A 12,019-nucleotide genomic window follows, 5' to 3' on the forward strand; every position below is an offset into this window, starting at 1 on the left:
TACACATCGCTGAATGAGGAAACTTTTTTGTTTCTCACATACAGATTTTACACAATTCCTCTTTTGAAAGTTTTGTCTCCAGGTCTTTCTCGTCTAGTCTTAAAGTTGCTTTACAGGTTCTGCAATGTCTGTTGTAAAAAAGTACAATAAAAAGTACAGTTTTATTCATAAATTAATGAATGATGTCCATGCAGCTGAAACTCTTGTGAGAAGCCTAATGGTTGGATTTGTGCACACAGTTTCTGGACCTGATTTCATCCTCTGGGAGGTGGGACCAGAAGAGCATTGAGACACCGATCATGTTGAAGGAAGGGTAAGCAGTATATACTAACACAGTGCAGTCTTGATAAGCCTATAATCAAATTTGGACAATTTTCTCAAAATGTAGTTGATTAGCCAGGACATGTTTGATGTCCAAAGTCTGCTGGTTTAGTTTTGCACTAAAGGGGGAATTTCACTGATTGTTCTCATTTCTGCATCATTCAATCATTGAGATGTCATTCAGAGTGGTTTGATGTATGAGTTGCAGAGGAACTTACCAACTCAGATTTTCTTTATAGTAGTGGTGATAGGAACAAGGAGTCGCAATGAAAACAACTCAAAAATAGCTGTTTTATCTTTAACTATCCAAAATAACCAGTGAATCTACATTATGTGAGTTTTTATAGCCAATGTTGATAAGATAGTGATAAATCTAAAAAATGTTTTCTTTGGTGACTATTTTGCATTACAACAGTCTGCGTGTACCTCTCCACCATGAAAGAATTTTTAAAATATGGTTTAGACCTTCTCAAAATGATCATGAAACTTAGTCTTAGGCATCAGGCACTGTATTCTAACCGTTTCATGTACGGTTTTAGAGACAATGGACATCTGGTTCCTATCACCACCATTTTGCACATTTTTTCTCATCAGCATTTTACACAACTTTGCAAACAACTCAGTAAGAATTATTTAAAATCAAAACAGTTTGTTTAATTATCTTAATCTTAATGAATAAACTATGAAGAACCTTTTTCAAATTGAAGTCCCCATTTAAGCCACAAGACAGTGTGTCTGATTTAGGTGCAGTTTGCAGTGTTAAATCTTTCATTACTTGTTAGCTACACTAACTTTATAGTTCCAGTGCAAAATTGAAGAGGCAAACTACAGACACCAATCATGTTTCGATTGATCGATCTGCATTTAGGGTAGAGGAAAATTGAGCAAATTTGATTTTTTGAATGATTCCTTTGTTGAATATTGTAATCTTGTTTTAAATATTGAATCACTAATTCTTTCTTTAAACAGTATTCCTGGTACTGAATGAAAATCATTTTGAAAGAATAGTAGACCTTTGAGGCACTGACAGACTACTGTAGTAACCTGTGCCATTGAACAGCAGGACCCTTGGAGGGGTAAATGTGTGTTTCTGTAACCTGTGTGCCTAAAGGGACACATTCAGGTGTCTTTTTCTTGTATTTCTCTGCTGGGCGCAGGAGCGTTAAACTCAATATTAAGAGGGTTGATGGAAAGGGTTCCTGCAGGTAAGCCACACCTGACTGGACGAACCTGTGACCTCTTGACCCAGATGTGTCCCATAACATAAACTCCCAGCCCTTTCCACTCCCCTGCTACGTGAAAATAATAGAAAACAAAATGCAATACAAGACAAAGCAAATAGCATGCTAAAACTAATGCCTACAAAATTTGCTGCCTTTGTTCTTTCGTATTGTGTTGTGGCTTCTCAGTTTTCCTCAACAGCCCCTCCTCCCTTTGCTTGCCATAGAGACTCTCTCGCACGGCATAGCATGGGCCATTCATAGACACATTCTACAAGCCTCTTAGAATGAAGTCTGTGGCAGTGTTTGGTTGTAATGGTTTAGTCAAAATATCAAGTGCACTGCAGAATGGTGGTCAGTGTGGCTGAATTCTCACACCCATTTACATGAATCTGTGGTATTTTTGTTGGCACTGCATTTGAACCAAAAGAAGATGTTGAATAGGGAACTCAGTGTAAGAGTTAAGAAAAGTGATAACTTAGATTTATTGGTAAAAATTAAAGCCATTAATGATATAAAATTAAGAGTATGTGCTTATGTAGTGTTTTTTTGCCAGGTTTGGGGACACTAGCTATTCAAATGTTTTTAATTTAAGGTCAATCTGAAAGCAAAATTAATCTTTTTGAAAGAGAAGGATTGGGAACTGCTGTGAAAACAGTTCACCCCCCCTCCACAGACAGCAGAGATAAAACATACAGCACAGCAACTGCAGCTTTCTTCAGATCATAAAATCATGTACAGCTGCCACAATAAAAAAGCATTTACAAACAATAAATCACTTGATGAGCTTGCTCACCTATGAAGATAAAAATCCAGTTCACTTCTGGTTTTATAAATCACGTACATTTCCATCAAAATATAATTTATCAACAATATTGAAAAGAAAAAGCACATTCCAATATATATGTGCACTTCAGATTTACATCTTTTGACTTTGTACTTACAAATATGAACCAAAAAGTATGTATTCGGAAGTATAAACCACAGTATGTTAAAAAAAACGCATTGGTAGGGAAAGTGATCAGTATGTGCTTTTAACAGTAGTTTCAAAAAGAAAAGTGTGAATTCAGTATTTAGACAGAACCTGCTCTTCATACAAAGGAAGACATACTGATGAACATGAAGCTCAGTGTCCAGAGTATTAGTCAACAGCTTTTTTATTAAAAATAAAAAACTGTACAGGTATTTTGTCTTGCATAATCAAAAAGTAACTGTGAAAGCAAACATTGTTCAGAAGTTTTTGAAAGCAAGGTGTCCCCAAACTTTTGACAGGCAGTGTACTTCTACTAGTGAACTCCAGGAGGGCCTTTACAGTGAGATTTCTTAATGTCCTCAAAGTCTTTTACTCCTAACCCATGTTCCTCTCCATCTCTCTCTGTCCTACCTCTTCTTCACAACTCTGGCCTCCCTTAGATTTATGATCAAAAGAGCGCAAGGGAGGAATCGCTTTGGCATGAAAAACTTTAAGAAGAGGTGGTTCCGTCTCACCAACCACGAGTTCACCTACCACAAAACCAAAGGTAACTCAAAAGGTTTGTCTGGAGCTTTTACTCTGTGTTAGGTAACTCAGTCCTTGTCTGTCTTGTATTTTTATGGTGTTGCCAAATGTTGGAAATATATGTGGCTGCATATAGTGAGGTTTGTACATGGTTTGCACATGGTGATGTGTGTGTGTTTGTGTGCATTTCTTGCCAATTGATTTCACACTACATAGCAGGGGTCTGTCTTATGAAGAACATTTAACTTAGACAGGGGTCCAGCTTCACAAAACCTAACAAATACAATCACAGTCAATTCATCCTATGAAGGTGGTTAACAGCTTTTTCTGTTATTCCAGGTTTAGATTCTCAAACTAAAATTAATACTTCATAAATGCACATGAAAGTGTGATATTTATGCTGTCGCCACTGGCACTGTGTTAGTGCTTACTGGAGTCATAATTGAGTTATATTCTTAATATCTATGCAGCATGATTTGCTTCTCTCCTAAAAGGGGGATATTTCTCACATGATTGACTCCACAAAGGTCATAAAGGAAAAAATATATACCCCGAAAAGGACTGAAGGGGTCCACCTCCATCACAAGGCTGTCATTAATTGGTCAGTAGCTCCGCCCTGATCAGTCCAATCACAGACTTAACCTGCCATGCAGCAGTTGCCAAGGTAGCCTAGTAAAAGGCCATCCTTTGTCCTGAGACAGGAGATCACGAAGCTTAAAGTTAGCTGTCTAAGCCATCAATTCTGCTTTGTGAGACAGACCATTGTAGTGGGGAGTCAAGCTACATGACATATATGTTCTGGAATGCCTGGAAGAATTTGATATTAATGCTAAGGCTAATATGAAATGCAGTTCCCTTGAACTGCATAGATAATCTGAGTTGTCTTTGCTGTCCTAAGAAAATCTTGTATCTCTATAAAAATGATTTCCTTTTTTAACAGTTCACACAATGTAAAGCAGCAGGTGCCATTTTCAAATGGAGTATAAATATAAAACAAGTTTTATTATGATAGCCACGTTATATTCTTCATTTTTGTGAATGCATGCTATTACGTTTTCAAGGTTTAGTAGTTCCCAGGCTACTATAGAATTGGAAATCTACCATATTTGTCCCATTTGGAGGTATTTACTGTGTTTGTGTGGACTGTCTCTCATCTGAATCATCTGTAATGTTGTGCTGTGCTTTTGTGTATAGGTGAAGGTGCTCTGTGTAGAATCCCTATTGAGAATATTCTGGCTGTGGAGAGATTAGAGGAGGAGTCTTTCAAGATGAAGAACGTAAGTCCAAATGCCACAAACGTACATTAACTTCAGAAAACTAATTAAACCGTGCTGCTCTGTAAGACACTGCACATTAACATACACTATAAACAGCTTTAAAACAATGGCCAGAAACTTGCCTTAGAACCAATAAACAGTGGGTTTTTGTGTTTTCTTAATCTGTGTTACAAAAAAGTGGCCGGTGGATATATATGCAAAGTTTAGTAATAGTCTCTTTAGTAATCCCAGTCATCAGTTGTGAGCACAGGCAAATTTTTCATATACAGGGCTACTCCATATTAACATAATTACACTCCTGTGATAAAAAAAGGAAACAGAAAAACACAGAGGAAAAAAATATACTAGGAAATAAATATTTACAGAAAAAACACTAGCACAAAATGCACATATGACCTAGCAAACAAAAACATAGACCAGAGAGTACTGCTGCGTCCCAAACCACATACTGCCACACTAATTAGTATGTCAAAACTAGTACGCCACCGTAAGAAGTCTATTAGAATTAGAATAGTTTGTATAGTCTAGAAGCATGTGGATGTGGTCACAGCCTATGTTTACGCAGGTTTAAATAAACAAGACGCAGGTGAAAATCATTAGGTAGGCAGGGTGGAGCTCGGTGTGGAGGCAGGATGAGGGTTTTCATGACAATCCAAACAATTCAGAAGTTATCATTCAGTCAACATCCATCACATTATTGTAAGTTCACAGTCAACTTTGATTGTAAGTTCAGGTAACAAGATTTTACTTTGTCATTTTGGACCACTTCTACTAAAGTTTTGACACAAGCAGCTGACATTTTCAAATTGTGGAAAATTAAATACATGTACATATATATGTTATTGTCTTCTGACAGTGATACAAGTAGTGCCAAAATATCAAGATCAATAGCAATATGTAAATATCAACATTACTAAAACACAGGTATAAAAACAACTAGAATATTGACATTTTGTTTGTAATCTTTTGGCTCCCTGTCCATCTTTGCTCTACAGATGTTTCAGGTCATCCAGCCAGAGAGAGCTCTCTACATCCAGGCCAATAACTGCGTGGAGGCGCGCGACTGGATCGATATCCTCACCAAGGTCAGCCAGTGCAACCGCAAGCGCCTGAGCAAGTACCATCCCTCTGCCTACCTCAACGGCCACTGGCTGTGCTGCAAGCAGTCCATCGACTCGGCCCCCGGCTGTACGCCCTGCACTGGGTGAGTCCACGCTACTGCCTAATGCTCTCTTGTGTTCACTGGTTTTTGTGTGCTTTTCCTTTCGTTAACATGACAAGCCTTGCACTTTTTGCTGTATCCATCCACCGTACTGAATCTCTGCTCACCGCTGGTGGGAGCTTCTATGCCATGTCTGTTACGGTAGTTAAAGAAAAGAAGAGGAGCCATGTGGTAACTTGGACAAACATGCAAGTTAGCTCCCTCAATCAGAAGCAAATTGAAAGCCTTTCCACTTAAACCATGTAAACGTCATCTAATTAAACGTTTCCTTCAAATCTTCACTAACAGATGGGTATGAAATTAGGATTTTTCATTTTTATCCAGAACACTCAGTGATTAAAGAAGAGAAAGACAGCTTTGTTTCCCCTCTCTACATTTAGAGAGTTTTTGCCATTCGTGATGAAGACCAATCTACTCTTACCCGATGGGCTAATCCCAGTGCAGTGACCGGATTTGAATAAAGTACAGATGTGCAGAACTTTTTCGCCGCACAGCTCTCCATAGAAGTGAATAGGAAGAGGCACGATGTTGCAAGTGGACACATACTGTTATTGCACAGTTTCAGTTTTTTGCTCATATCAGATCCTTTCATTTGAGTAAAAGGACCTGCATGTGCACATTTTCCAACTCAGTAACATCAGGTTAATGATGATGATATGACATATGAATGCATGATGATATCGGAATAATATCAGTACCGATATTTGATAAAGTAACTTATTGTACTCTAGAAGAGCAATGTGTTTCAGTGACACTGGTCTACTATGTTAAAATGTCTGCATTTTTTCGTTCTACTTAATTTGTAACCCAGCATAAATAAATATTCTTTTTCTCCATCATGCTAATCCCAGTGAATTTAGTCCCAGTTTCTGCATTTAGTCCCAGTTTCTGCATTTTAAAGGTTGTGTATCGGCACTGGCAGATGAAAAATACCAGATATCATCGTCGACCCACAATTCCCATATTGGTGCATCCCTAATAAGCATATTTGCAAAGGAAACCATCATTGCAGCAGCAAACCTATATTACACGATTTTTCATTCAAAAGATACATTTTAGTAAAAAATATGTCTCTTCAACTACAAGTTATATGAAGTACTAGATATTTAAAGTAAGTAGACACATTACTTAGCAAAACATGGTTTACACTGCAGTGCTAGTGACGTTATTTTATTATACTGTTTTTGAGAAGAATCTTATATAGATTTGAATAGAGATTGCAAATCATAGCTAGAAAGAAAGTGGTATCAACAGTTGCACATATTCAAGAGCTGTAATTTAAGGCAGTAAGTGCGGATGCCTGAAGACTGTGGTGTCTCTGTGTCTGTGCAGTGGCCTGCCTGCCAACATCCAGCTGGACATAGACGGTGATCGAGAAACAGAGCGAATCTACTCTCTCTTCAGCACCTACATGTCCAAACTAGTTAAAATGCAAGGTATGTACTGTTGTGTAAGGTATTATCCATACTATCTGCTTTAGAGTGGTGTGTTTTCAGTAACCTTTCTCTATACCTGACCACAGAGGCATGCGGCAGTAAGTCTGTTTATGACGGACCCGAGCAGGAGGAGTACTCTACATTTGTCATAGATGACCCACAAGAGACCTACAAGACCCTGAAGCAGATTGTCTCGGCTGTGCAGACACTGGAGCAGCAGCATGCGCAGTACAAGCGCGACAAGTTCAGGAAGACCAAGTATGGTAGCCAGTGAGTATGACTTCAGACTCTTTCCTGGGAAGTTACCCATGTGTGTGTTCTCAGTCTAGAACATGCGGGCCTTGTGTTCCGTTCAGTTGTGAAGGGCCGTAACACTACACAGCTCAATGATTTCCCTTCTTTAAAGAAATATGTTGGCAAAAAATCAAAAAATCATTTCCTGGCTGGTCGATAAGCCAAAACATGTTTGGTGTTCAAAGTTTGCTTCTTTAGTTTTGCACTGGAGCTATAAGGCTAATGCAGCTAACAAGTAAAAGAAGCTTATATGCTTAGGTAGTCATTGTACAAATGGTGTGTCTAAAATATTACACACATGCTTTAAACTGCTTTGAGTTGTTAAGTCAAACATATTTGCTTAAGTGGTTTATCTCTAACGTATTTATGTGGTTTCTATAGTAAAATGTTATAAAACAGCATGTTGAAATCTCAATTTGCGGCCCACCTACCCTTTTTTATTTGTATACTGTTTTCTCTTTTGGGCCCTTGGCCCACCTCAGATGCTTCAAAAGTTTTGGCACCTTTGAACTAGACTTCCCAGCAGCTCAAATGCAGGATGAAGGTTTCTTTCTAATTAAACTTCCATAAAAGAGAAGTACCACTGACCCAGTTTTATAATCTTATTAGAGATGCACTGAAAACTTTCAGCCAAAAATGGCACTTTAGGGATCTTTTATTTATATTTTTTTATTTATTTATTTATTTAATCTATTTATTTATTTTGACCAGGAAAAAAAATTGAATAGTCCTAAAACAAAATGTCAAAATCTAGGACTAAGAAGATCTGTGATAAACAGTGATTTCAAAATGCTGGTTACAAAATGCTTCCTACACTCTTGTGTGGCAGTCATTACAGATGCATTCAAGACAAGAGATTTGTGCTAACTGTTTATGCCAAGTATAAAGAGGGAGTACAACAACAAAGCACTTCACTAAAAGTTTGATACTACTTGAAAACACAACATCCCGCTCAATAGGCAGAATAATATGCAGAATACAGCAAAACAGAAACAGAACAGAAAGTTCCTGTTAGCATGCCAACAACTTCTGTAGCCTGAATTTTTGAAATGATAAAAAATTCACGATGACAGGGCAAAAGTGCAGGAAATAAAAAATAAAGGAATTCATTGCCTTGGGTTAACAGCCATTCTCTGATGTCAAGGACATTGGTACATTCTGTAGCCTACATACTGTAGTAAATTTAGTAAGTTTATGCTATATAAACTGTTTTTATTTATTGTTTAACTTTTTTTTAATACGGTTTTCGTCCCAGTGTGACCTGAATTTTGGTTTTGGTTTTGGCCAAGGATTTTAAAACACACTAACCTATTTGTTTATTTGTTTGTCTATACAGGGAGCATCCAATCGGTGACAAGAGCTTCCAGTGCTACATCCGCCAACAATCGGAGAGCTCCACCTACTCGATCTGACCACGTTGCCCATTGCCACGATGCCCTTTTCTCTGCAGTGAACACCACGGCAATGATCGTACGTCACAGGAACAATCAGTCGTGATTGAGGGAATGAAATGGAGAAACGAGAGTGAGATTACGCGTGGAAGAGTCTCACACAAAGCTATACCTTTTTGTATGATGTACAAACCCAATCAACAGCTTTTCCACTGAACTCTGTGTCAGTGGCCATGCACTTTAATCGTCAGACCTGACGATGTAGCTCTGCCTCATGGCAGGTTTTAAAAATCGAAATGCAATTTTTTTAAAGAAATGGAAAAAAACGAAGGAAAAAATACAGATTCACCAATGAGGGACTTTGTTTTTGGTCTCGAGTATTTTATTGTGTCCCTTCTTAATCTTCAGGACCAAACTGTAGGTCTGTGAATCTAATGCTTTCATTTTTTCCTTTTTTATGGCAGCAAGAAACTCATTGGTGCATGCCTATTAATTACAGCCTTGCAGCCAATTCCAGTTCAGAGACATTTGGAACCTGCTGACTATAAGTTTGGGATTCGGTTGAAGGGTACACATTCTTCTGTTTCCAGTGAAGCAGCATCTGTTATGAAATTTGATGCTTTTTGCCCAGGTGATATAAGTATAGCCAGAGAATAGCCCTCTTCAAAAAGTGCCCAAGTCAAAATGAGTAGAGGCTTAATTGTTCTGAATTGGGATGTTGACTGGATTGGATTTGTGTTTCAGTGGACCTGTGTGAAGCAGATGTTAACGGTAACCATTGTTTTGTTATCCTTATAATGACAGTGTCTAAGATGTGCTCATTCAGATTGATTGTCATTATGGGAGTTTTTTGCCATTTTGTGGAATCAGAAGTGTTTTCTTTGTTTTTGCCTGCACCTTTCCCTTGTTTAGACGTGTTGCAGTATTGATCCATCCTTTCGTGAACATTCCTTAACATCCCCAAGCATGTAACCTGTCAGCCAAAAACAATACCAACTGAAGGAGTATAGCATTGTGGGTAATGTAGGAGAATTGCACTGTTTTTGTCCCCCCAAATATTTAGTTTAATTCATTTGGTTGTCAACTGAGTCATTCAGAATTGTTTGCATTGTAAAGAAACTTACTGACTCAAATTTCTTTACAGTGGTGGTGATAGGAACCAGGAGTCGTGATGTCTGCAATGCAAATAAAACCATTTCATTTACTATCCAATATGACCAGTGAATCTTCATGTGTCTCAGTTTTTAAATATAATGTTGGCATGTTTAAACGTGTGTTGGGCATCAGGCAATGCAGTCATAACCATTTTATGTTATAGCTTTCTGTGAGGGAGCATTTAGAGATAATAAATGCTTTAGATGTCTGGATCCTATCACCACCACTATGAACAATTCTGACTCTGTAGAACGGAGGATTTCACATCAAACTACTCTGAATTACTTTTTGTACATGTTCTGAAAAAATGCAGAAATGTTAAAAATCAGTGGAGTTCCCCTTAAACTTGAGACCAATTCAAAGCCAAACATTTTTGTGCTCCTTTCTTAAACTGAATTGTCTGTAAGGCTTAGACAACAGCGACCCTTCTGAAAACAGAAAACAGACTGCCAGTTACACCAATGCCAGACATTTGTGTCGTTTTGTACTTTTTGTTGAATTTTATGTACTGTAAGTAACGCATTTTCTATCTGTGTCTTGTACTGAGAACTATTGCCCTTTGAGATACAGGTTTCAGAACCTGTTTGTGTGCGTTTGTGTGTATGACTGAAAACTTAAGCAAGCGTGTATGAAGGAGTGACTGTGTTGGTCGAGTGGAATCGGTGAAGTGTCAACGACCAGTTTCTCTTGAAGAATTCTCATCTTTTCAACATGGATGTTCATGTTTTTGTTCTCCATTTTCACAAGTGTTCTCCCAGCATTTCATTGAATACGTTTGTGACATTATGAGTGTTTTTCTGTGTGTGAGGTTCTGAATTGTATTGATGACCCAGATTCCCTCACTATAATTCATTCAGTAATGCATGTTTTAGTGTGAATATATGGTTTGAATAGAAACCAGATGACCCTCTGCTACCCACTCCAAAAAGTTCAGTATTTATTTTTGTATCACAATATAACATTTTGTGGATAAAATTATTTGATTACAAAAGTTCAACTGTACGTTCTGCAGACGCACAGTATAAACAATGCAATAATTTTATGATCAGTTATTTTACCAATATCTGATACAAATTATAATTGATAACTCATAGTCCAACTTCGAATCAATGTTTTTCTTCAAAGTGAAAACCTTAAAAAGGGAGAACAGTGTATTTTATATAAGTATATAAAGAGTATTATTACAAGTCTGTGATGTGTACAGGTCAAATGTGGAACGAGTGATGAAAATATGGATGCACAAGTTTTTTTTTGTCCAAATGAAGGCAATAGCAATGAAACCGTGTTGGTGTTTTCATTGTGTTTCTATTTAAAGTTGAATATATGACTGTATATCACTGGCCACTTTATTGCCTTTTATCTGCACTCAATATCCATTTTATCAGCTCCACTTACCATATAGGTTTACTCTCTAGTTCTACAATTACAGACTGTAGTCCATCTGTTTCTCTGCATACTTTGTTAGCCTTTCTTTACCCTGTTCTTAAATGGTCAGGACCACCACTGAGCAGGTGTTATTTGGGTGGTGGATCATCAGCACTGCAGTGACACTGATGTGGATCCATTGACCTCAGCAACAAGTGTTGCTGTGGTTTACTTACTAACTGTCCACCTTATTAGACACACCTACCTTGATGGTCCTTGCAAAGACTGTCAAGTTAGAGTATCTAGCTGCAGTGTGTTTGTCATCCTCTAGACCCTCAGTGGTCAGTTTCTGCTCACAGGATGCTATATATTTTTAGTTGGTGGACTATTCTCAGTCCAGTACTGACACTGAGCGTGCACACACACATACATAACATTTCACAACGTCAGAATCATTTCAGTGCTGAGAATGATCCACCACCTAAATATCTGCTCTGTGGTGATCCTGACCATTGATGAACGTGTAAAGGAGGTCCTACAAAGTATGCAGAGAAACAGATGGACTACAGTCTGTAACTCTGCAACTACATATATTGTAAAAATGTGTAAGCACAGGATTAAAACCTGATGGTTTTGCTTTCTAATGGTAATTGGCTTAATGGTTACCATTACAGTCTACTAGTTTCCTGTAGGGCAGCTTTAGATCTCATTAAGAAAACCATCAAATGTATTTGGAACCAGGCCCAGAACACCAGCTAAACCTTTAGCACCAATCAGGAAAACACAGAATGCCATTAGTAACACAACCAAAACTTTTAATGGTTTCTGAATTTTTTTTAT

At 37.8% G+C, this 12,019-nt stretch overlaps 1 protein-coding gene across 2 annotated transcripts in view; it reads left to right on the forward strand.

Moving 5' to 3' along the window:
• The window catches only part of rasa3 (RAS p21 protein activator 3), a 74,554-nt gene extending 64,958 nt beyond the window's left edge, over positions 1–9,596 (forward strand). Inside the window, exons 18-24 of one of the 2 annotated variants that reach the window (XM_036557325.1) lie at positions 240–313; positions 2,955–3,073; positions 4,234–4,316; positions 5,312–5,520; positions 6,871–6,974; positions 7,061–7,244; positions 8,605–9,596. In XM_036557325.1, coding sequence (XP_036413218.1) covers positions 240–313; positions 2,955–3,073; positions 4,234–4,316; positions 5,312–5,520; positions 6,871–6,974; positions 7,061–7,244; positions 8,605–8,680 — 849 coding nt within the window. In that variant the 3' untranslated portion in view covers positions 8,681–9,596. The remainder of the gene's footprint in view (positions 1–239; positions 314–2,954; positions 3,074–4,233; positions 4,317–5,311; positions 5,521–6,870; positions 6,975–7,060; positions 7,245–8,604) is intronic. The other variant, XM_036557326.1, reaches the window with a different exon arrangement.
• Positions 9,597–12,019: the final 2,423 nt, after the last annotated feature.

Source organism: Colossoma macropomum, unplaced genomic scaffold (assembly GCF_904425465.1).
Source record: "Colossoma macropomum unplaced genomic scaffold, Colossoma_macropomum, whole genome shotgun sequence".
In the NCBI taxonomy this organism is placed as follows: domain Eukaryota; kingdom Metazoa; phylum Chordata; class Actinopteri; order Characiformes; family Serrasalmidae; genus Colossoma; species Colossoma macropomum.